At 44.5% G+C, this 23,547-nt stretch overlaps 3 protein-coding genes across 6 annotated transcripts in view; 2 read left to right on the forward strand and 1 right to left on the reverse strand.

Annotated features, from left to right (window-relative positions):
* nxn (nucleoredoxin) overlaps positions 1-14,753 on the forward strand; it is a 65,028-nt gene extending 50,275 nt beyond the window's left edge. For all 3 annotated transcript variants that reach the window (XM_034291602.1, XM_034291604.1, XM_034291603.1), the window contains exons 2-8: positions 621-738; positions 2,042-2,175; positions 3,988-4,088; positions 4,208-4,314; positions 6,677-6,856; positions 7,518-7,642; positions 13,501-14,753. In XM_034291602.1, coding sequence (XP_034147493.1) covers positions 621-738; positions 2,042-2,175; positions 3,988-4,088; positions 4,208-4,314; positions 6,677-6,856; positions 7,518-7,642; positions 13,501-13,683 — 948 coding nt within the window. In that variant the 3' untranslated portion in view covers positions 13,684-14,753. The remainder of the gene's footprint in view (positions 1-620; positions 739-2,041; positions 2,176-3,987; positions 4,089-4,207; positions 4,315-6,676; positions 6,857-7,517; positions 7,643-13,500) is intronic.
* A 1,283-nt stretch (positions 14,754-16,036) lies between these two features.
* On the reverse strand, positions 16,037-20,103 carry mrm3a (mitochondrial rRNA methyltransferase 3a). The gene is made up of 4 exons (XM_013135029.3): positions 19,668-20,103; positions 19,246-19,490; positions 18,146-18,313; positions 16,037-16,755 (listed from the first exon to the last, which is right to left on the reverse strand). The coding sequence occupies exons 1-4, from the start codon at positions 20,078-20,080 to the stop codon at positions 16,184-16,186; spliced, it is 1,398 nt and encodes a 465-aa protein (XP_012990483.1). The 5' UTR covers positions 20,081-20,103; the 3' UTR covers positions 16,037-16,183.
* On the forward strand, positions 19,998-23,513 carry glod4 (glyoxalase domain containing 4). 2 transcript variants are annotated; one of them, XM_010865323.4, is made up of 10 exons: positions 19,998-20,106; positions 20,689-20,847; positions 21,067-21,116; positions 21,271-21,391; positions 21,469-21,613; positions 21,878-22,014; positions 22,161-22,247; positions 22,358-22,471; positions 22,551-22,637; positions 22,729-23,513. In XM_010865323.4, the coding sequence occupies exons 2-10, from the start codon at positions 20,758-20,760 to the stop codon at positions 22,792-22,794; spliced, it is 897 nt and encodes a 298-aa protein (XP_010863625.1). In that variant the 5' UTR covers positions 19,998-20,106; positions 20,689-20,757; the 3' UTR covers positions 22,795-23,513. The 2 variants fall into 2 exon arrangements, with proteins under 2 accessions (XP_010863625.1, XP_010863622.1); XM_010865320.4 differs by lacking the exon at positions 19,998-20,106 and having other exon boundaries at positions 20,460-20,847.
* Positions 23,514-23,547: the final 34 nt, after the last annotated feature.

The raw sequence follows: 23,547 nt of genomic DNA on the forward strand, positions 1-23,547 counted from the left end.
TTTGCACAGTGAAGGAGTGTTTTTGGCCCATTCTTTATGCCAGTTTTGCTTAAGGTTGTTCAGGTTGGTTTGAGGATGCTTGTGGACTGCCATTTTCAAATTGTTCCTCAGCTGCTCAGTGGGATTGAGAACCAAACTTTTTCTTGAGCATCTCCGCTGTCGCTTGGGCTTTGTGCTTTGTATTTTCTTAGCAGACAGGAGCAAGTTCTCCTGCTGTATTTCATTGTATGTTACTTCATCAATTCTCCTTTCAGTTTTAACAACATGATGAAAAGCATCTCCAAGAGCATGATGCTGCCTCCACCATACTTCACTATATGGATAGTGTGTGTTGAGACATGGTCAGTGTTCTATCTTGGCCTCATCTGAGCACAAAACCATTTCCTACATCGCAGCTGGGTCACTCGTGCATTCTGGCAAACTCCAGATGAAATTTGAGAGAGTACTTTTGGAGTAATAGCTTCTTTCGTCCCACCCTCCCACACAGGCCAGTGTTGTGCAGAGCCCCTGTGCACAATGACTCTACTCCCAGCCATATTTCTTATCTTGTTGCTCAAATTTTATGCCGGAGTGAAGTTCTACGTACTCAAGGTTTTCTCTCCTGCTTTGTATCTGTCCAGATGAAGCTGTGGAACAAGTACAAGGTAACCAGTATTCCCTCGCTGGTGTTTGTGGACGCGACTACTGGGAAGGTGGTGTGTCGGAACGGACTGCTGGTGGTGAGAGATGACCCTAAAGGTAGGTACTCTATTGGACTTATGAGCATGCGTGCACACACAGGCAGACAGACCAACAGACAGGGACAATATATACAGACATACTGAAATACATATAGCCTAGTTTAGTAGATCAAAACAAATGCCAGGTTTTCATTTTATATTGCTGAAATTCTTTTCCACATCGTTCAACAGTTGGAGAACTGGCCATATTTCTCAATGCATGTCTTCCTCTGTTATTGCATGAATATTATAGATTGCCCCTTCTTACTCACTGCAGACCTATGATTTTCATGCTTTTAAGTGGGAGATGTCCGGTTAACAAGAGCAGGCTTGCATTCCACAGAGATGAGGATGTCATCTCATGGCCAGAAAATCGTATTACACAATATTGGGAGGGAGGGACTGTGTCCGTTTGGATCTTTCTATGTCTATCTACCGTTCTATCAGTCTCTATCAGTCTATCTGTATATATTTATGTCGGTCTCTGTCTATTTCTCTATATTTATGCCGGTCTCTATCAATCTATTTTTCTATATTGATGCCGGTCTCTATCAGTCTATTTGTCTCTATTTCTGTGTCACTATCTGCCTCTGACGGTCTGACTGACTGTCTGTCTTATTTGTTTATCTGTCCGCCTAATGAATCCAAATTGTGGAGTGCGCATTAGTACAGCAGTAGTTGTGTGGTGGTGATTAAGGAAGACAGGGGGCGGGGTGCTACCACACTGAGTATGGGAGGCAAAGGGTGGGTGGGCGGGTGAAGATCCAGTGCCCTGTATTTCAGCATAATGAAAGGGCCTAGCTGTCTCGAGTGGCAGAGGAGAGAAGTTGCCTGCAGCAGCAGGATGGAGTGCACTTCTCCAATGTGAATGTGAACGCCAATAAAAGGCTGTGCGGACGTGTCACTCCTGCCTAATGAAGTCCTACAGAGGGAGGCCCATATAAAGGAACCTTTACAGGCTAGCCTACAGCTCTTTCTTTCTGATTACAACCTTTTATTTTGGTCATCCCAAATGGGGTGGGGGTGGAGAGAGAGAGGGGCATGGAAAATGGGACAAGCATGGATTTCAATCATCATTAAAACCACATTTTGCATCTGTGGTGCATTTCCAAATGCAGATGGGATTGTGTAAAAAAAGTAGGAGACATTGTCTTTCGGTTGTGACGTGCGTATGATGATTTCTGAGCATGTAGATATTAGTGGGACATCAAATAACTGTGGGAGCTGGGAATGGGCTCTGCTTTAAAACCTATTCATTAATCACACTCTTGTGTCTCCTCATTCGTTCTCCCCAACCCCACCCCCCATGCCCCCTTCCCCAGGCCTGGAGTTCCCTTGGGGGCCCAAGCCCTTCGCAGAGGTGGTGGCAGGCCCTCTGCTCAGGAACAACAGGCAGACTACAGACATCAGCTCCCTGGAGGGCCACTATGTGGGAGTGTACTTCTCAGCACATTGGGTGAGTGCTGGGAGGCCAGGAGGACACACCACACACACACACACACACACACACACACACACCACACACACACACACACACACACACACACACACACACACACACAGACACACAGGAGCCAGGGTGGGGACAGGGGAGGGAGGAAAAGGCCCCTAACTTTCCTATTCAGGCTGTCAGCTGTCCTCTGATATGAACAGTGGCCCAATGAAATCAGTGATAGTCAGGAAGAGCAGGGCATGGCTTGAGGAAACGCAGCAGCTGCTAGCCTGGACAGAGTGGCTGAGGGACTTCCATTGTCTGGGACTACAGGAGTGGAAGCCGTTATTTCCACTCCCTGTGGTGTTCACCCTCTCTGGCGCTTTAATGCGGGCAATGGTCACCACACCCTCAGAGCTAGACCCAGTCTCTGTCAGTGCTGGGTCTACTGATCCATGTCCAGCTCCTGACTCTGTGTTGCTTGAAAGGGTTTGTCACGGATGATGTACTCCAGCCACCGGCCCCAGAGAGCAGTCGGTCCCCCAACTGCAAGCCATGACTTCAGTCTGGTTCACTTTCCAATCTAATGCACGTTACAGAAGGAGGAAACACTAAAGATATGGTAGGAGAATGGGTATGTTCTTAAGCCACATTCCTCTGTCTTAATAGCATAAATGTTCTATGCCGCTGAGCGACAGTTAGAAGCTTGACATTGGCAGGAATCACTTCTCACCACTGACCTGGAATGACCCGGAGCTGTGATTTGGTGGATGTGAACATGTGTTTCTATTATAGTTGGGGACAAATAAACCAGTGACTGTGAGGAAAAAGGCCATTTTTGACTTAAGGGTTAGGCTTAAGGTAAATGTTACAAATGGGATTAGGGCTAGTAGTTATGGCTGGGTTATGGAAAATAGTATTTTGAATGGAAACAATGGTTTTATAAGGGTTTTACTAGATGTTAGAGTAACAAAACTCCTTGTAACCAACCGACAGTAAGCAAATGAACAGTGCATGGCTGGTGTGAGAAGGATCTTGGATAACACTGTAGGTTTATATCAGATATTGCAGAGTTAGGCTTAGATATAGGGTTAATGTTAATGTTTTGGGGTTTTGAGTTAGGTAAAATAGGATTTAAAACAGGCATAGTTTTTCGGGTAGTAAAATAGATGACGTGTGTCAGTGTGAGTGAAGAATATTCAAGGGTAAGAGAGATGAGTTGAGGAGTGAGACTGCTCTGGTTTGTCTTCCTCCAGCACAGCTCTGCCGCCCCTGGCATTGTTGCCATCTTAATGCCAGCTCCTCTGTTCCTCCACACACACACACACTCAGCCAGTCTGGCGCTGCCAATGGGCTACTCTACTTCCCGTCATCCTGAGTGAGAGTGGCCGGGAGGGAGCAGACAAACCCACACACACACACACACACACAAACATACACCAGAGACTATGAAGTCATTCTGCCTGGTTGGGTTAAGAGCTCTCAAAAAACACACTCCCCACTCACAACAACAAATGCCTCCAAGCCGAGGCGGGATTGCTGTGTCTGAATACTTTGGTTCTTACATTTGTATGGGCCAGGAAATACAAGGTTTCTAGTGAAACATTATTACTGGAACACATCTGTCATCAGTACTGAAGCTAGTACAGCAGAGTCCCTTCACATTTTCAGAGAACTTTTGAAACCCTACCTTTTAAAAGGGAATCCAATATATCTGGATTAGAATGTCTGCTAAAGGCCCTAAAATGTTAAAGAAATAAGTGTTGTATACAGATTGATGAATTTGGGTCATTCGGGAACAGATGTTTTTCCTTCTTGCATGTGTTTTCCCTGCAGTGCCCTCCATGCCGCGGCCTGACCCGGGTGCTTGTGGAGTCCTATGGCACTGTAAAGGAATCGGGTCAGAAGTTTGAGATAGTGTTTGTTAGCGCTGACAGGTGAGACTCCTGCGGTAATCCCATTACACCATCCTCTCGTTTCATCCATTCATTTCCTTCACTGAACAAAGGGAGTGTAAAAGTGCTGAGTGTTGTTTTACGTTGGCCCACCTTCACAGGTCGGAGGAGTCCTTTAAGCAGTACTTCAGTGAGATGCCTTGGTTGGCAGTTCCATACTCAGATGAAGCCCGGCGATCACGACTCAACAGACTCTTTGGAATACAAGGTACAACATTGTCTAGTTGGCTGCTGTCTTCTATAGTGTGTGTGTTATATACCAGTGGCTAACCTGAGATAGAGGGTTTTAAACTCAAGATGGGTGTCTGCTGTAAATAAGTGGCCTGTTAGCTGACCAGCTCTGAGGTGCTGTGCTGTGTTATGGCAGCAGGTCTGGGTAGAGAACAGTGAACACACATCCAGTGTTGTTTTTTACGGGCACCTTTACAACAATGAAGGGTAAAAAAAAGTAATAGAAGTTAATTGAGGCAAGTTCTATTTGAATCGGCGCAAATTGGCTCAGGACTGCTCAGATGGATGTTGGACAAGGTTGACTTGTTCATCTTGTTAATTGCGTTTGTTGGTGGGGGAATGCCTTCACCTCCAGTGTGTGTGTGTGCCTTTGTTATTCCATCTGGCCTTCCCAATGCTAACCTGTTTAGAAGTCTTGAATTGTTAAAGGAGAGTGAGAACAAATAGCCAACGTATTCGTAACAGCAAGTGGGCTCATGCATACTTCAGTGTTACTTGCTTGGGTGTGAGCGTAGAATGCATTTTGCTTGTCCGGTAGGTTTGAGGAGCCGGGCAGTTAATGGCTGTGCTTTCCTTTGCAGTTGGTGATACTTTGAAAGCTCTCCAACATCTGACAAGTTTCAGAGCAGGCATAGACGTTTTTTTATGTTTACACTTTGCCTGTTTTATGGTTTGCCTGAGGTCCTGACAGAGTTTTCTGTAAACGTTTGGATTTGTGTCCCAGTGTGGAAGTTGCCTGTAATCAAAGGCTTCTGGTTGGGGAATGTATGGATAGTTACTAATATGACTCAGATAGTCCTGAAATTAAGTTTGTGTCGATTACTCCCCTTATCTCTGCCTGGAATGTAAACTCTCGTTAACATTCTAAAACCATACCTGTCTTTCGGTCTCAAACGTTTTACCTTTAGTGACAGCAGAGTCAGAACAACCATATAATGTCCCATCCAAAAGAGGGCATCCTGTGCAGGGCAATGTCCCATTCACTGCCCTGGGGCACTGGGATTACTTCTCTAGACCAGAGGGAAGAGTGCTTCCTACTGCTCTGCCATTACCACTTCAACCAGCAGCTGGTCTCCCATCCAGGAACAACCATGACAGTCTCTGCTTAGCAAAGGCAAGCCAGCAGAGGGTTGCAGGGTACTATGATGTTGGCCTCGACTACCTCCAAAAGACTTCCTCCAAAAGAGTCTAAAAAGATTGAGAGGTTCTTGGCTATATAACTGCCTGGTTTAGTGACTATACTGCCCTAGATCACTAGAGGCTTCAAAGGGCAGAGCAAAAGACAGTCCCTAACCATGACCAATCTCCTTGCCATCCAGGACCTGGTGTCCAAAGAAGTCCCTAAACATTTGCTTGTCTCTCTCTGCCTCACTTTTGCTGCCACTCTCTATCTCTCGCTCTCGGTCTTTCTCTCTCTCTGTCTTTCTCTACTTCATGGATTTCTTGCTCTTTTCCTCTGTCTCTCTGAGCAGAGGGGCGTAGTGTAGTGTGGATACAGTTAGCGTGCTGGCTCATTGCCTCTCTTGGCTGGAATGTTTGGAATGCCTGCAGGACGAGTCCGTACCGCCCCCCTCCCACACTCAAACCCTGGGCCCCCACCCAACACACACACACACACACACACACACACACTCTCTCTCCCAGCCAAAGAACACACACTGCTCTCTGTGTCTGTTTTTGATAAGGCTGTTTAATACGGCAGAGAGATTGTAATCTAAAAGATGGCGGTAAAGAAGAGGGTTGGGCGTAAAAAAAAGAATCTGGAGAACAGAGAGCACAGCAGGAGTCAGAGCAGAGAGATGGAGAGGCTTAGAGCAGAGGCTGGTCAGAGCCTCAGAGAGATGGAGAGGCTGGTCAGAGCCTCAGAGAGATGGAGAGGCTGGTCAGAGCCTCGGAGAGATGGAGAGGCTGGTCAGAGCCTCAGAAAAATGGAGAGGCTGGTCAGAGCCTCAGAGAGATGGAGAGGCTGAGAACAGAGGCTGGTCAGAGCCTCAGAGAGATGGAGAGGCTGGTCAAAGCCTCAGAGAGATGGAGAGGCTTAGAGCAGAGGCTGGTCCGAGCCTCAGAGAGATGGAGAGGCTGGTCAGAGCCTCAGAGAGATGGAGAGGCTGGTCAGAGCCTCAGAGAGATGGAGAGGCTGGTTAGAGCCTCAGAGAGATGTAGAGGCTGGTCAGAGCCTGAGAGGAACTGAAGGATTCTCCATACCGCACAAGTCCACTCAGTGGGAGAGAGGAAATACAGCCCTGTGTGGTGAGAGCAACTAGCCAAGAACAGGCGGGGAAGAGTTGCAACATCTACAATTTCAGATTTTCCTCCCTCCCTCCTTCCCTCCTCCCCAGGTATTCCCACCCTGATTCTGCTGGATGCCGAGGGTCACATGATCACGCGACAGGGCCGTGTGGAGGTGCTGAACGACCCAGAGTGTCGGCTCTTCCCCTGGCACCCCCGGCCCGTGCTGGAGCTCAGCGAGTCCAACGCTGTGCAGCTCCACGAGGGGCCCTGCCTCGTACTGTTTGTGGGTGAGTGGAAGAGTGGATAAACATCGCAAAGTAGGTCCCCACCGCGCAGCTCCACAAGGGTCCTCCTGCTATTTCTGAGTAGACAGACAGTTGATTCAGGTAGCTGATCCAGGGCCCTGCTGTGTAGTTCAGCCATGTTCTTATGAGGTCAGTGGAGCAAAAATAAATGTGAGAATCTATAATAATAAAAACGTCTCGCTATAAATAGCAATGCGTGCTGAGGAGCACTGTGCAAGTTATACTGGACAGGTTATAGAGACACGTGTTATTAAAGTGTATGAGCATGTAAGGGGAAGACGGGCTGAAAAGGCAGTGTGTAACTGTCTGTCAGCTGCAGTAGGAAACACTCTGCTAAGTGACTCCGGTCAAAGTGGCCAGTGTGGGCATCAGGTCAGACGTATATGACAAGACAGTGAGAACGGAATGGGCAATGAGTGAACGGCAGAGTGGACAGTGATGAGTCCAGAGGGGTCACCCTTCTGCTGTCCTCCTTTCATCTCTCTGTCGGTTCTCCTCCCGTCACGTTCTCACTGGGCTTTTCTCTCTGCTGACGTCTCCGCATTCCCTTCACGCCTCTTCATTGAGCTCACTCCACACACCGTGGTGCTTCTTTGTAATGTTTTCACGATGCTACAGTCTGTTTCCACCTCTGTCGTTCAAGATGCGGAGGAGGAGGGAGAGCTGGAGCCGGCGAAGGAACTTATCCAGCCAATCGCGGAGAAGATCATGGCTAAGTACAAAGCCAAGGAGGAGGAGACGCCGCTGCTCTTCTTCGTGGCTGGCGAGGTGAGAGACACCGGACACGTCCACACCTCCATCTGACCTGGAGAAATATGTTCACGCCTGGTGATGTCTTCGCTTTTGGCCTTCTGGTTGTTTTGAATTCCTGCCTTGTGTGGTGTCCTCTCCCACTGCTGTTGTCTACATGTTTGGTTATGTGTTTGGGGTAGCTAGGCTCTGGAATGATGGTGCCATCTGCTTCAGTTATCACATATTATAATCCTCCAGTAGAGAACATGCCTCTACTCACCAACCCACATGGATATAAACAACAGTAGAGTGTGAGGGGAGAAAGCGTCTTTAATGAGAGGTTCACCACGTGGACCGCAGCCCAGTACCAGCTGTCCATCTGATGATAGGAAGAGCCAGAGGGTACCAGCAGCATGGCCCAGTACCAGCTGTCCATCTGATGATAGGAAGAGCCAGAGGGTACCAGCAGCATGGCCTAGTATCAGCTGTCCGTCTGTTGATAGGAAGAGCCAGAGGGTACCAGCAGCATGGCCCAGTACCAGCTGTCCATCTGATGATAGGAAGAGCCAGAGGGTACCAGCAGGGCCTGTTCTCCTTCTCTGGATAACAGCTGTGCACCTCTCCCTCCGCTCCCTCACAAAACATCCATCTATCTCCACATTCGGTGTTGTCCTCAGTCCTCTATGTCCCCCTCGTCTCCAGTATGCCCTGTCCTGCTGCCTGTCCTTAGTGCCTAAGGGACGATGGACTTAAATCAGAAGGGCATGTTTTGTGTTTCTTCCTGCAGTTAGCAGGAGCAGCTAATGACTTGATTAGCTCTCAGGGAGGTCACTGTGGGTCCTGGTGTCCTGTGTTAGGTGAGCCAGGTTTTGTTTTCAGCCATGGGGTGTTCCCTTCTGTCCAGTATAACTCTCTGCCTGAAAGACTGAAGGACACACATGTTGCTGTCACAGACAGGTGCTTGACTTGAGTGTGACAACACATTTTTTTTGCATATTGCTTAGTGAATTCGTTCACCTGGACTGCTTTAATTCCAATACATTTTGGTAACATACAGTATCTCACAAATGTGAATACACCCCTCACATTTTTGTAAATATTTGAGTAAATCTTCTCATGTGACAACATTGAAGAAATTACACTTTGCTACAATGTAAAGTAGCGAGTGGACAGCTTGTATAACAGTGTACATTTGCTGTCCCCTCAAAATAACTAAACACACAGCCATTAATGTCTAAATCGCTGGCAACAAAAGTGAGTACACCCCTAAGTGATAATGTCCAGATTGGGCCCAATTACCCCAATTTGGACTTGTTTGTGTTACAGGGTCTCAGGTGTGAATGGGGAAAAGGTGTGTTCAATTTTGGTGTCCTCGCCCTCACACTCCCTCATACTGGTCTCTGGAAGTTTAACATGGAACCTCATGGCAAAGAACTGTCTGAGGATCAGATTCTTTTTTTGTTGCTCTACCTAAAGATGGCCTAGGCTATAAGTAGATTGCCAAGACCCTGAAACTGAGCTGCAGCACGGTGGCCAAGACCATACAGCGGTTTAACAGGACCGGTTCCACTCAAAACAGGCCTCACCATGTTGACCAAAGAAGTTGAGTGCACATCACATTCGGTAAAGACAAGTGTGTCTTGCCTACAGTCAAGCATGGTGGTGGGAGTGTCATGGTCTGGGGCTGCATGAGTGCTGCCGGCAATGGGGAGTTGGTGTTTATTGAGGGAACCATGAATGCCAACATGTACTGTGACATACTGAAGCAGAGCAGTATTCCAACATGATAACGACCCCTAACACACATCCAAGACGTCCGCTGCCTTACTCAAGAAGTTGAGCATCTGTGGGGCATCTTCAAACGAAAGGTGGAGGAGCACAAGGTTTCTAACATCCACCAGCTCCGCGATGTCATCCTGGAGGAGTGGAAGAGGACTCCAGTGGCAACCTGTGAAGCTCTGGTGAACTCCATGCCCCAGAGGGTTAAGGCAGTGCTGAAAAATGATGGTGGCCACACACAATATTGACACTTTGGGCCCGATTTAGACATTTTCACTTAGGGGTGTACTCACTTTTGTTGCCAGCGGTTTAGACATTAATGACTGTGTGTTGAGTTATTTTGAGGGAACAGTAAATTTAAACTGTTATACAAGCTGTACACTCACTCCTTTACATTGTAGCAAAGTTTAATTTCTTTAATGTTGTCACATGAAAAGATATACTCAAATATTTACAAAAATGTGAGGGGTGTACTATAAGTGCAAAATGAACCTTTTCTTGAGCTGAAAGGTCTTGCTTGCTCTCTAGGTTCATGATCACTCTGTCCCCACTGGCAGCCCCTGTAATGTAGAGCAGGTCCAGTTTTCCTGTCAACGTCTGGGTTACATGTAGATGGATCTGAATAATCTTCAGACTGAGCTTCTGTCTGAAATAGCATGCTATTACCTACGTTGTGCCCTGCTTTGGACCAGGGCCCTCTGGGGAATAGGGTACCATTTAGGCTGGATATACCCTGTCAAACCCGGCCATTGGACCATTCTGTTAATGCCAAGCAGAGGCTGGGGTTACATGATTCCCCCTGATGCAGCCTCGCCTGGTTGAGGCCTGGTTGAGGCCTGTTTGCATCTGCCTGACAGCTGCTGTGCTGGGGGTGATTCACTGGATCAGTGAAGCAACACCGGCCTCCACTGAATGACAAAGGGTCTGCTTTGACCCTCCCCAAGTTTGTTGTATTTGGTTTTTTTACCGATTTTGTTTACATGTAGTTTACCATTTGGAATATTCCTTCAGTGGTATTTGGATTGGTTTGGCTTAATAAGTTTGGCTTATTTTTTTAGCATTATTATTTATTGTATTCTTGCTTATATCATATAAATACTGTTTGAGACTGCTGCATTATGTAGGAATAGAAACATTTCACTATACCTGCTACAACATTTGCTAAACTGGATTTGACCAAAAAACTTGGATTGGATTTATTTAGCAAATATTAGGAAATTACACTTATCGTTTTGTCATTTACCAGACAGTCTTATTCTGCTAACAGTTTAGCCTGATGCTTGTCTCACCTGCTAACCTCCCTGACCCGAGGGTTTAAAGGTCATGTAGACACTGAGGCCTATGTGACACTGCGCGTGTTGTAGGCCAGACAGGCAGGTTATTTATGGCCCAGTAGTGTGCTGTTTATCTTCTCTTGGCAATACAGTGAAACAGTTAAAAGAAATTAAACAATTAATAATCAAGAAGCAAATATTCAAACTGACTGTATCCTGGAATTAGGAAAGATATACCAATTAAATAAGGTAACACTTTACAAATGTCACTAGTCCAATGCCACTCTACTTGGGTGTTACCTAACAAAGAGTTCAGTGGCAGAACTTTGGTTTTCTATGTGGCTGCACAACCTAACAGACCTTAATGCATGCTCTGAGGTCCAAATGGTCCTACACCAAGCCCTCTAAAAACTCCAGAATGGTCTGCCCGATCACTCCGAGGCTGCCGCACTCACACACATCACTTATTGCATGACACACCCATCGCAAGTAGAAAATCCTCCCATGAATTAAGTGGATGTATTTTAAAGGTACAGGCTCTCGCTGGTCTAAATTGTTTCCATTTCATAACACAGTGATATACTGTGTGATAGTCCACTGTTCTGCTAACCATGCGGCGAGTGCCTGGAGAAGTCTCCAGGCTCTCCAGCTTACCAATCAGCAGGCTACCACCCAGGCCATCTGGCCAATGGGAGCTTCTTACATTTAAAGACCCTTATCTGATGGCTGCTGTCTACTCGGTGGAATGCCTGTGCTACAATGGGCAGAATAAACCTGCCATTGTGCAGCAGTAGGTTCCATATGGTAAGCACACACAGAGCCTTTTCACAACAGTCAGTCAGCCAACAGGCCGTAGCACAGGCCCTTTGTCTCTGTGTTCAGAGCTGGGCTGGAGAGAGAGGGGCGGGGCCTGGTTGTCTGTCTCTCTGTCTTTTTATCTCACTCTTAAGGCTGGACTAGCTGTGGCTGCTCTTCGTGGAGAACAGCTTACACAGGGTTAGCAGCCACACAAAGGAAGATGCATGACTTCCCACTGTGGAGAAGGCTGCCACAGAGATTACATCTGTTCATATCTAAGTAGCCGGGAATACCACGCTGAAAGATTCCTCAGTTTTTTTCTCTTTCTGAGGCGATGCCCGGGGACATTTCTTCAATCTGAGCTTGCAGGAAAAGTGGTTAAGGAGGATGTGAGGAGTCACAGATTTGTATGGCTTTAGAGTCTACCTTGTGGCTACATGAATCACCCTTTAAAACATCCTCAAGAGTGTAGCGGATACTCTGTGACATTTATTGGATGCTTTTATGAACTTGAATATGTTTTTAAGAGGCAATGATCTGCTCTCAGATGAGATGGTAGAGATTGTGAGGAAGTTCTCCAGAATTTGAATGCCACAGCATAAGTCAACTGTTCCATCTGCTAGCAGTTTTGCAACAAGTTGAAGTCACAAACTTTGTGTTGGCACACACACGTACTTGTCCTTTTTAGGTAACAACACGGCCATGCTACTCTTCGATAGGTCTGAGAGCTGATCGTGTTGCTTTATCCATTTTGGTTTAATAGTTTCACTTCCATTTTGAAGAAAACAGAAGATTTAGTCCAAAACAAAGAAGGGAAAAACAAATGCGAAACGCCGGGATTTCATGACGGATCCAAGCCTTTTGCGACAGCGCCAGCCTGTGGTCGCTTCTTGTGACTCCTGTATTTTTAAATAATCTTTTCCATATGAAATCATTTTCGAGCTCTTCCAAGTCTCTCTCACCCATAGGGCTTTAGCTGAGGGGAAGACCGCTCATCCTGTAATGTGGAAGGAAGAGGCCGTCTCAGACAACGTCAGAAATAGTCCGTCGTGACCGAGCTGAAATGTGCAACCTTCACATAATTCAACAGTTGTAATCCTCTTTAACATTTAGGCAAAACATCTTGACCCACTGGAACTAATGCAGCTTTGTTGAAAGGGGGAGAATGATCCGGTAACGTTCCTAGCTGAAATGATGTGCTATCGTGAATAATGGAAAACCCTCCAAGTGAGGGGGCTTGGGGAGGTGGTGCCTGTCTGCAGCGGTGTTCTAGTCAGACACACCTGCTGCTTATGATCGCAGACCGTGTGTGTAATTCCCCGTTGTTAAAGGGGTGAGGGGTGGGATCAAGCCTGGGGCTGAACACGGCTTGGATCTGGGTTTGAGAACTTGTGAAGACATTGAGGAAGTGATATAGTCCTGTACCCACCACACACACCCACTTTCAATGCTCTTTTCCCCGAACGTGAGTGAGATACAAACGGAATAATATCCACAGCGCTCCCTCCCTTTCCACTTCTCACACACGCGTGCTCTATCCAAACATACCGTGATGCGCCTCTGAAGTTTACCGACGTTGTAGTCTGTGAGTGAGGCTTTGAACAGAGGGATGTTGTCAGACCCCCTCCGGCCCCCTCACAGTGGGGTGCACGATGGAACCCTGGCTCTTTAGGCACACTACCTGCAGCTAAAGAAAGATATGCAGTCTTCAAAGCCATGCATTAATGACGCTGTTGCCCTTGAGTTGTGAATATATCAGGTTAATATTAAATGGCGTAGTTCCTTCCATGCTGTCCCAGTTTTATCGGCAAAATCAAGTCACAACTTTATGGAAATAAAATGTGCTTATATTCTGTCATAAAGAGGTTATCCAGCAGTTCTCCAGCAGTTCCCCTTGCATAACACACAGGATAAACGGCTGTTGATGACAGCATGATACCCGCCTTGTACAGAGTCACGCAATTAGATCATCCCACAATGGATCCCACAAAGTCAACATCACATGATCGTGGCTGACCCGTCCGTCCGTCTGTCTGTTAACAGGACGACATGAGCGACTCCCTGCGAGACTACACCAACCTGCCTGAGGCCGCTCCACTGCTCACCATCCTGGACATGTCCGCCCGGGCCAAGTATGTTAAGGATGTGGAGGAGATCACGCCGGCTGTGGTGGAGACCTTCGTCCAAGACTTCCTGGCTGAGACGCTCAAACCGGAGCCCATCTAGGAAGGACGCCCAGGATGCTTCCCAACTGGCACACTATTCCCTATGTAGTGCACTACCCTGGTCAGAAGATGCTCACCTAGAAACGGGACTGAAACCCACAGCTCCATCTGATCAAACCCTGACCCCCTGGCTCCTGCCATCTCCATCTGATCAAACCCTGCCCACTCCCCCCCGGCTCCTGCCCACTCCACCTGACCAAACCCTGACCTTCTGGCTCCTGTCATCTCCATCTGATCAAACCCTGCCCACTACCCCCCCCTCCCCAGCTCCTGCCCACTCCACCTGATCAAACCCTGACCCCCTCAGCTCCTGCCAGCGCCATCTGATCAAACCCTGCCCACCCCCCCCCCACCCCGGCTCCTGCCCACTCCATCAGATTAAACCCTGACCCCACCCCCAGCTCCTGCCAGCTCCATCTGATCAAACCCTGACCCCACCCCCGGCTCCTGCCAGCTCCATCTGATCAAACCCTGACCCCACCCCCAGCTCCTGCCAGCTCCATCTGATCAAACCCTGACCCCACCCCCGGCTCCTGCCAGCTCCATCTGATCAAACCCTGACCCCACCCCCGGCTCCTGCCAGCTCCATCTGATCAAACCCTGACCCCACCCCCAGCTCCTGCCAGCTCCATCTGATCAAACCCTGACCCTGCCCCCGGCTCCAGCAAGCATCCTCCCCTTTGTCAGATTCCCATCTCTCCTTTCTGTCAGACTGTTAGAGAAAGGTCTCACTTTTTACTGACATTTAAACTTTTCTTAAACATGCCCTTCTGTCATGGAGTGTTCTCCTCCTGTGGTGCCTTGCAGTGACTGTAGTCCTACACTATATAGACTAAATGGAGATTCTGTTGCTTGTTGGCATCCAGTCAATAGCTTATTTTTTATCAGTTTTGTTATTAGCATTATTGATACTAGAAGAAACCACATGCTCAATGTTGAACAAATGGACTTGAATTTTCACCATTATTACCGTTGCCTTTGTCTTCTCAATAATGCCTCCTTGCTGTAGTGTTCCAAACTGTGCTGAGAAAGAATAAAATGATTGCAACACATTTAAACTCCTGTAATTTACAAGTATGCAGAGAAGGAACATGTCCTGAACTTCAGTTCAATGTAACTGTCTGGTCTCTTTTCTCTGTTCTTCTATGTTAAAGGTGCTGCATTAATAGTATGAGTGCTGTGCATACGGTATAGCCCTAATGCTTTTGTTATGATTTCCCTGTTTAAAAAGGTCATTTTCTATTTGCTTGGACTGGATTGTTTTGTATTGCATCTGGCTTTGAAGTGTGTTAAGTGAATGGTATAGGAAACCCCTGGTCTTGTTCACTATCATGATATGAATGATTGTCATCTCTACCTTATGAATGGTTTTCATTTTACTCACCATGACCTTTAAAATAGGATTTTCTGTGAAGATCCCCTCTGTTGAAAAGGCCAGATATTTTTGAAGGCACAAAAATGGCATTTAAAATCTACCTTAGTTGGAGGTAAGAATTCACATGTTCTGTCACTCACTGGTTGTCTCTAGCCATGACTTCACAGCTAATAAAATCCACTGTCAAGCACAACTGTCTATTACTGTATGTCATCAACTCTATCTCCATTCATGAGGCCAGTTCTCCTTCATTTGATCAAATTGGTTTTATTGAAAGGAACAATTTTAGATAGTATTGACTTTATAGTATTAGCTTTATCCACTTAATTTGTTCTGTATTTATGTATTATTTATGCATCCACAATAACTACAGTTCTACAAAACATTGTCTATTTGGCTGGCTTTGTACATAACCAATGTGTTTACTGTAGTGTAACATTTATAATCTTTCACAATAGGTTCTGTAGCTTTTGTAAGTGCTTAACTAGACCTTAATACTATACAATAAAGCACTGTGTATTCTCAGTTAGGTCTCACATGGCTTCAGGCTCCATCCTGTGGTTACTGTGATAACTGCTTTAACAGGTTCGTCACTGAGTGTGATCCAAGATTGTAGAGTAGGAAGACACACAAAAAAAGGCTTCTCATAGAAACTTTAAGGCCATATCCTCAGAAAGTTTCAAGGACATTCTCTATGTTGAAAAAAATGTATGGGACATTACCACTGAAGTCACCTGCCGTTTTAATTCCGTCCAATGGGTGCGACGTCTGATGAGATATTAACGATATTCACTAATACCAACTCACTTTACCAACACCTTCATGGTTGTGTTGTCACAGGTTTTCCTAATGTCTACCCCACAACCAGGGCACTCCTGAATCTGTGGAACAGTCCCAGACTGTGGGAGTGCACACACAATTGGTTCACATTTTGTCAATTTCCAGCCACTGAAACAATGGGTAAATAATTACACATATGTTTTGAACATGGGTATTTAATACATCCACATGATTCAATCTGACATGATTCACTATGAAGTGAAGAGGTGCAGTCTTGAAGGTTTACACGTGAAAAGTGAACAGGAACAACATGTGAATGACACAGCTAAGAAATTATCTTTAATTGTCATTGTAGGTTTGATTCAGGTTTCCTTCCAGATGTCCCAATTACATTTAACAGTTGCCTTCTGCCTTCAAACAGAAGGATGCTAGCAGCCATGGCTGTGTTGAGACTTTCCACTCCAGGGACCACAGGGATAAACAGTCTCTGACCAGCTGTCTTCTCAGCCAATTGAATAGCTTCCAGACTCAAGCCAAACGTCTCTCCACCAATTACAAGCCCAGTATTCCCCTGAGCCCATCTCTCATGGTACAGTTTTATATCCAATCTTGGAAGTGAAGGTTCAGAGTCCGAATCCGAATCTGATTCGTATTCCTCATAGCGTATGTCTTTACGATTAGGCGTGCTCCTCACCCATCCATAGTCTCCTGCCTTTGAAGGTTTGTCAGACTGGCTTGCTTCCATGTCAGCTGCTACTTCTCTCTCAGAGCCACTGCAGTTATCTGCCACGTGGACCTTAACAGACTTTGGAAGCTGGGTTTGAATGTCATCCCAGTCCATGCTGGGGAAGATGGGAAGGCGGAAATGGGCCCCCATCGCTGCTCGAAGCACCTTAGGTTCCCAAACGTCCACACAGCCTGTGAAAAGAGACAGATATACAGTGCCACGAAAGAGTATTTGCCCCCGTCTGCTGTTCTGCATTGTTGCAATTTTCCCATTTATTTTGTGTGGGTTGTGGTAATATACTTAGTCTGAGAAGCAAATTACACCAGTTAGGTGCTTCTTTCTTTTTATGTGATAGGTAATCAAACATGCAATATTCAGGTGTTAATGCAGTTAATTCAACAGAATGAAAGGGATTATTATTGTCAGGTGAATACCTTGGTAAACAATCAGGCCTGATTTGGGCCAGCCCTGCCCAATATAAATACAACTAACATTGTCTCTTGCTATCAGGTAGAGTTTGTCAGCAAACGATTCAAACCAACATCGTACCACAATCAAAATGAATTACTGAAAACAGTTGTTGGTGCATATCAGTCTGGAAAGGGTGAAAAAGAGCTTTCTATGGACCTTTCTATATTTAACCAAAACGCAATCAGAGCAATATTTTCCCAATAGAGACAAATTGGGATCGTAGACAAATCTCGGGATAAAATCATCCAGGATGTCATAAAACCCTAAAACAACAGGGATCTGCAGGCCTCTCTCACCTAGTTAAAGTCAGGGTGTCACTAGAATAAAATAGGAATTATGACAGAGTAGCAAGGTGAAAACCTTGAGTTTGCCAAAAAGCACCTGGATGATGCTCAAAAGTTCTAGAGCAATGTTCCACAGAAAGATGAGTCAAAAGTCAGAATTGTTGCGAAGCCCTCCTCTTCTGTTGTGCTATAAAGGGGTTGTGGGCTATATTACCCCAAAAAAGCAAATACATAAATCCTCCTCATATAGTAAGCCATCCGGGGACTTTTGGAATACTGTTTTCAGTGCCCTATTGTTTGGGACATACTATTCTTAATCTGACATACTATGTACTGTAGTATGGGTAGTATGTGAATTTGATTATCAGTAACTACAGGATGCACTTCATTTGTACTCATTACTACTAAAGGTGATGTAACACGTTTTTGAGTCTAGGAAGCGATAATGTTTTATAAAAAAGTACTTGGTTTCTTGCATAATTATTTTTAATAAATATATGAAAAGGTATCTAAGTGTTCTTTACTCAGGTTTCCTTTTATATGATATTAAGTGTTGATTGAAGATCTGATAACATTCAGCGTCAAGAATATGCAAAAAAAAAACAGGAGGATTTTTGTTGTTTCTCACAGCACTGTTTCACACACTAATTCTGCACCTCCTTTACCACTAAGACACAGAGATAGAACCACTCTCAGTATGAGTGCAAGCGCTACTGATCAGGCCACCTATTATAGCTAAATGTATTAGGAATGCCCATTCAAGGAATTATATTGCTATGACAGTGACCATCATTCAGTCATCTACAGGTTTTAATTAAAAACATACCCTTAGTGAGAAGGATGTTGTGGCAACCTGCAGCAACAGCACAGCGCAGAATAGTGCCCAGGTTTCCAGGGTCACGCACATTGTCACAGATCAGGGACAGTGGCAAAGACTGACTGCGCTGGTCGGGAGGAAATGTCAGCTGGGATGGGTCTGGTCGAGAAAATATGGCTACAATGGAAACAAGAGACAAGCATCAAGATAACGTACTTCCAATATGCCAGTCTCACATTTGAGTAATCCTAAGAAAATGGATAAAAAAGAATGTGACAAAAAGCTAAACTGACATTAAACAAAAAACAAATACACTATAACAATAAAAATATAGTGTGTATAAATACTATAACAATAAAAAGTCACACTAATTGATTGTGTTGTAAATGCTAATAAACCTTATCGTTGCTTGTGGTCTTTCTGCAGACATGGTTAGTCCTGCAAGGCCATTTATGTACGACGACTTCTCACAGTAAGTGTGAACTTTGGTGAAAGATGATTAGCCAAATGTTGAGTAAGCACTTCACTGGATTTCTCTCTGTCACTCACAGCTTTTTGGATCTTCAATTACATTTTGTGCAACACGACATTCCTGTCACTTTATTTCATGCAACAATCAAAAGAGATTGCAAAAATGGTTTCTTAGCTGCAATGGCCCACATGCAATGTAGCACATTATTTTAAACTTTTCAGTCAGTGTGAGCTTTGCTGCATTGTTTCCAAACACTGCATTAGATTTCCTTCTATCCCTCAAGTTAAGAACTGTTAATCAGATCCAGACAGCATTTTGAAGCGTCCACTCTATTTTCTGTCTTTCACTAGCCCAGTGTTTTCAATTTCATTGAAATTTTTTCTAGCCGTTTCACAAGCTATCAATTACTGTTTGGACAAAAAACTGTTATAGTTACTTTTTATTGTATTAATGTTCATTTGTATTTTTGTAAAGTTATTCAGTGCTTTTCCAAGCAAAGGAACATTTACTGCCAATATACTCAGCTTTTTAATAATTTTTCCCCCTGTACTAAAACTTTTGAGTGTTACCATTACACTCCTGTGTAACAACTTCAAAATAATTCTGGAAATGTAGCTAAACACGAAGCCTACCATACCTATTACCCCCTGTGGTGCAACAACGTCGGACCAGATCTTTATGTCTTCAAACTTGACTTTGACCAGGGTGGCCCTCTTCAGCTTGTCCAGGGGGAGCTCAGACAGTCTATCCAAAGAACTAAAAAACACCATTTGAGGATTTGCTCCTGCAGCCAGGGCATCACAGATCAGACGTCTCCCCTCAATCAGGATCTTACCCTGGTGCTCCCGAAATGTTCTGGAACGAGCCACACTTACCACCCTCCTGGGAGATGGAGAAAGAGGTCACGATACAAAGGCTGGCTTGATTTTCAACTTCCACAGCCTACATACAATAAATACTTATAGTAACTAGTAAACTACAGACATGCAATAGCGGCTATAATGAAAATGTATACATTTACTCAGTAATCCACCTAGCTAACTTAAGACGGATACATACGCCAATCTTTTGTCACCAGGAAGGGCCCTTTCGAATTTGAGACCACCTAGTTGGTCCTTCGGATAAGTTGTATGTTCTGACGTTGTGGATGGACTGTAATTACTGGTACTCAATGATGTGTTGAAAATACGTGCATCACTGCCAGCTTTAGTTTTTATAAAGCTGGCATCCAGAGCGACCTCCTTCGTTTTGGACGTAACTCCCGGAGACTGCTTACGAACAATTTGATCTGACCTCTGTTTCGATATTGGAGATTTCGTTTCACTATCACAATATAACACTTTCACGGGTCTCCTTTTCAATGCTCTCACATATCTCTTTGAATGTACTATACAATCGTATCGCATTTGCAGAATATCTCTTCGTTCTACATTACGAACATGGCACAACACTCCTCGCATGAACGCCGCCATCTTTACTACATGCGGCTACTAAAGGGGTATGTTAATTCTTCTTCAATTGTTTGGGTGTGTTTATTACACCCAATCTAAACGTTTTATAAGCAACATGTCAAAATAATTAAACAGACGCGAACTGAATAAAACTAGTAGGGAACTGCCTGAATATTGTCCAATAGAAACTATATCAAACGGCCAATTTTCTTGCTTTTGTTGAAGAAACGTTTAGCAACTAAAACGTTGATTTTGTTTATATGAATACACCCCAGGAAGAAGAGGGCGTGGCCAGATACATTCGATTTATTTGGTTGGTTGGTTGTTTATACCATCAAACTCCACCCAGTAGATGGCAGTAAAACTAATAAAACTAATAAAACCAAAGACAGTTAAGAAAGAATACATCCGACTCTGAGATGCGCCCCGCAATTCCACACAACCAGTGCTGCCATGTGATTGATTGCCTTCAGTCCATTTGGCAATAAGCAGGAGGATTGAGGAGGCACCCTCAAACCCAGACATCTTACTGGCATGTTTTTTGGGTCGGGTCGGTTCGGGTGAGCAAGTGAGGAAAGTGCATTACGACATTATGAAGTTGAGTGTCTTGCTTTCTATTCTGTCTTTAGCACCATCTTAATAGAAGAAAAGAGGGAGACCGACAGAGTGTAACGCACAAAATACCTTCCTGACCTGTCATGGCTTTGAGACGAGCTTTGCACTTCGTTTTTAAAGTTGGTGACAGAAGTAAAACGGCCACTTTTTATAGAGATGTGCTCGGGATGAAGGTACATTTCAGTTATTTCCATAATGTGGCAAATTGATTTCACTCGCACAACAGTGTCTCAAACGTATTTTACGCAAAACACAGTGCATCGTTTCATTCGATTGTTGTGGTTGTGTTCAATATATATATATATATTATTATTTTTTGCTGTCAGCTAAATTGTTACTAGGGAGTAGATGGTTGCTTTACCAACATGTCGAAATCATTGATTTGATTCCAGATTTTGCGTCACGAAGAGTTTGAAGAGGGGTGCAAGGCAACTTGCAATGGGTAGGAAGACTATCAACTTATCTGTGCCAACTTCACCCTGAAATGGACTTTGTTCTCCGTTAACATCTTTAGTCATACAGTATTTATCTGTCCCTTTCTCTTTTACGAACGTGCTAATTCATTTTAATATAGAGCCCTGTTTGTCTGTGTTCAGTCCCTATGATGGAAAATGGAGCAAGACCATGGTCGGCTTTGGTCCGGAGGATGATTACTTTGTGGCCGAATTGACGTACAATTATGGAGTGGGAGAATATCGCCTAGGCAATGATTTCCTGGTAAGTGGATGCTTTTTCATGAATACTATATTCATGTATTTTCTAACTTCATATTTTCCATATTGTATTTGCTACAGGGTCTGACTCTGCAGTCTAGTCAGGCTGTAAGCAATGCTAAACAACTTGGGTGGCCCCTCACTGAGGTTGGAGAGGGCCTCTATCTTGCAGAGGCACCAGGAGGTTACCGTTTCTACCTGGTGGACAAAGAAAAGCCTCCCAAAGGTGGGTCAATGGTTCCTTGATGCAAGATCATTGATGTAGGGAACTGGGAAGTAGAGTAGATTATACCCTAGGAGCACTCTAAGATGTATTTCCTTCCAAGAGGTAATTAATTACTGGGTAGGGGATACCTGTATGTTTTTGTGCCATCATCCTTTTCATTTCATGTTGTACTTGCATGACAGCACGGAGTAGGCAAGAGCACAAACCGATGTGAAACAAGTCTAGATATGAATAGGTTGTATCTGTTTTTTTTATTTGTGAAAGATCCCGTGCAGAAGGTGTCTCTAGCAGTGTCTGACTTGCAGAAATCAACATACTACTGGTCTACCCTTCTGGGGATGAAGGTGATGGAGAGAAATGAGGGGGGAAAAACAGTGCTGATGGGATTCTCAGACACCCAGGTAATCTGTATATATGCACAATAGAGAGCAATAGGGAGGGATATGGAGAGTGTTGGAACATACGTTTATGTGTTCATGATTTCATTGGATGATGCTAAATCTAGGAGGGGGGTTGTTCTGTGTGTTTCTGTTCTTTATTTCTGCAGTGTAAACTAGAACTTCATGACATTGGTGTGACAGTGGATCATGGGACAGCCTTCGGTCGCATAGCATTCTCTTGTCCACGTGAGCAGGTGAACCAATGGAATGCTAAACAGTACTTTTTTTTATGTTGTTTTGCCCTACATACTCCTTACATACATGCAAACTGAAAGTTGTATTTAAGTATGTGTTTTATCTTCAGTTATCAGATCTTGAAGCCTTGATGAAAAAAGAAAAACAAAACATCCTTACTCCTTTGGTTAGCTTGGACACCCCTGGGAAGGCTACTGTAGAAGTGGTCATTTTGGCTGATCCAGTAAGTGCATTACAAGATTATTAGTATGGATATAATTTATTAATTCTCCACATAATAACTGTGGTCATCTGTGATATAGGATGCCCATGAGATCTGTTTTGTGGGGGATGAGGCATTCAGACAACTCTCCCAGATGGACCCCAATGGAAATGCATTGTTAGATAAGGTTGGTGTTTAGAAACATTGATGCAAATTCAACAACTGCATTCTTACACTGTTGACATGCAGTTTAACCTATTCAATTGATTCATTTTCAGGCTATGGCTGAAGATAAAAGTGATGAGTGGTTTGCCAATCACAACAAGCAGAAAGCTTCAGCATGATTGTTTTTGTGTGCTTTCCAGATAGCACACTATTGTACTAATTGTGAACAGGCCCTTAGTCAAAAGTAAAACACTAAATTGGGAAAAGGTTGCTATTCAGGACACAGACTAGGACACAGATGTGCCATTGTGATTCTACAGGACATTTCCAGCTATTGTACTTGGGTGTTTGTGAAAACGCAGATGATAGAGGTTTAAGCCATGTTTTCTAATCACCTACAACTTTTTGCCCTGTGTATGGTATTACATGCCTAAATATCAGAATGTTGCCATGGTTACTCTGTGACAGTGTGTATGGGGGAAAAAGACGTGTCCACCAGCCAGAATGTTGAATACAATTATATTTCAACATACTTTACCAGTTGCTGGTGCGTTTTATCCTTTGGACTACAGGAGGTAGAGATTTAATGTTCATAGTAAAGTTGTAGTTCCTTTGCTTTTTGTGCTTCTGTCTGTACACAGCATAAAAACGACTTTTCAAACTCTAGAAGTATTGCATTTGATTCGTAGTATGTAAACAATAGCCACATTTTAGCATATTTTTCCTAATCAGGTGGAAGTGCTTCCTGTCTTCCTGCTAATAAAATGTTATTTCTGTGGTTTGGTCATTGGTTCCATTTAGCAGCGATTGATTTGAATTACAAACAGCTGAAATATATGTACAGACCTGTGTATTAAAAATGGATTTATCAACCTAACACAACCCTGTGAATATTTTTTTCTCCGATTACCCACTAAACAACAGAATCAGCA

Source organism: Esox lucius, chromosome 1 (assembly GCF_011004845.1).
Source record: "Esox lucius isolate fEsoLuc1 chromosome 1, fEsoLuc1.pri, whole genome shotgun sequence".
NCBI lineage: Eukaryota > Metazoa > Chordata > Actinopteri > Esociformes > Esocidae > Esox > Esox lucius.

Coding starts and splice junctions, on each gene's coding strand:
- mrm3a (XM_013135029.3), bottom strand. CDS start 20,080: ATGGCGGCGTTCATGCGAGGAGTGTTGTGCCATGTTCGTAATGTAGAA. Junction 19,491..19,667: donor CCTGGTGACAAAAGATTGGC/GTATGTATCCGT, acceptor TCCATCTCCCAG/GAGGGTGGTAAGTGTGGCTC. Junction 16,756..18,145: donor CAACATCCTTCTCACTAAGG/GTATGTTTTTAA, acceptor CTCTTTTCACAG/GCTGTGTGGACGTTTGGGAA.
- glod4 (XM_010865323.4), top strand. CDS start 20,758: ATGGCTTTGAGACGAGCTTTGCACTTCGTTTTTAAAGTTGGTGACAGA. Junction 21,392..21,468: donor GCCTAGGCAATGATTTCCTG/GTAAGTGGATGC, acceptor TATTTGCTACAG/GGTCTGACTCTGCAGTCTAG. Junction 22,638..22,728: donor GAAATGCATTGTTAGATAAG/GTTGGTGTTTAG, acceptor ATTCATTTTCAG/GCTATGGCTGAAGATAAAAG.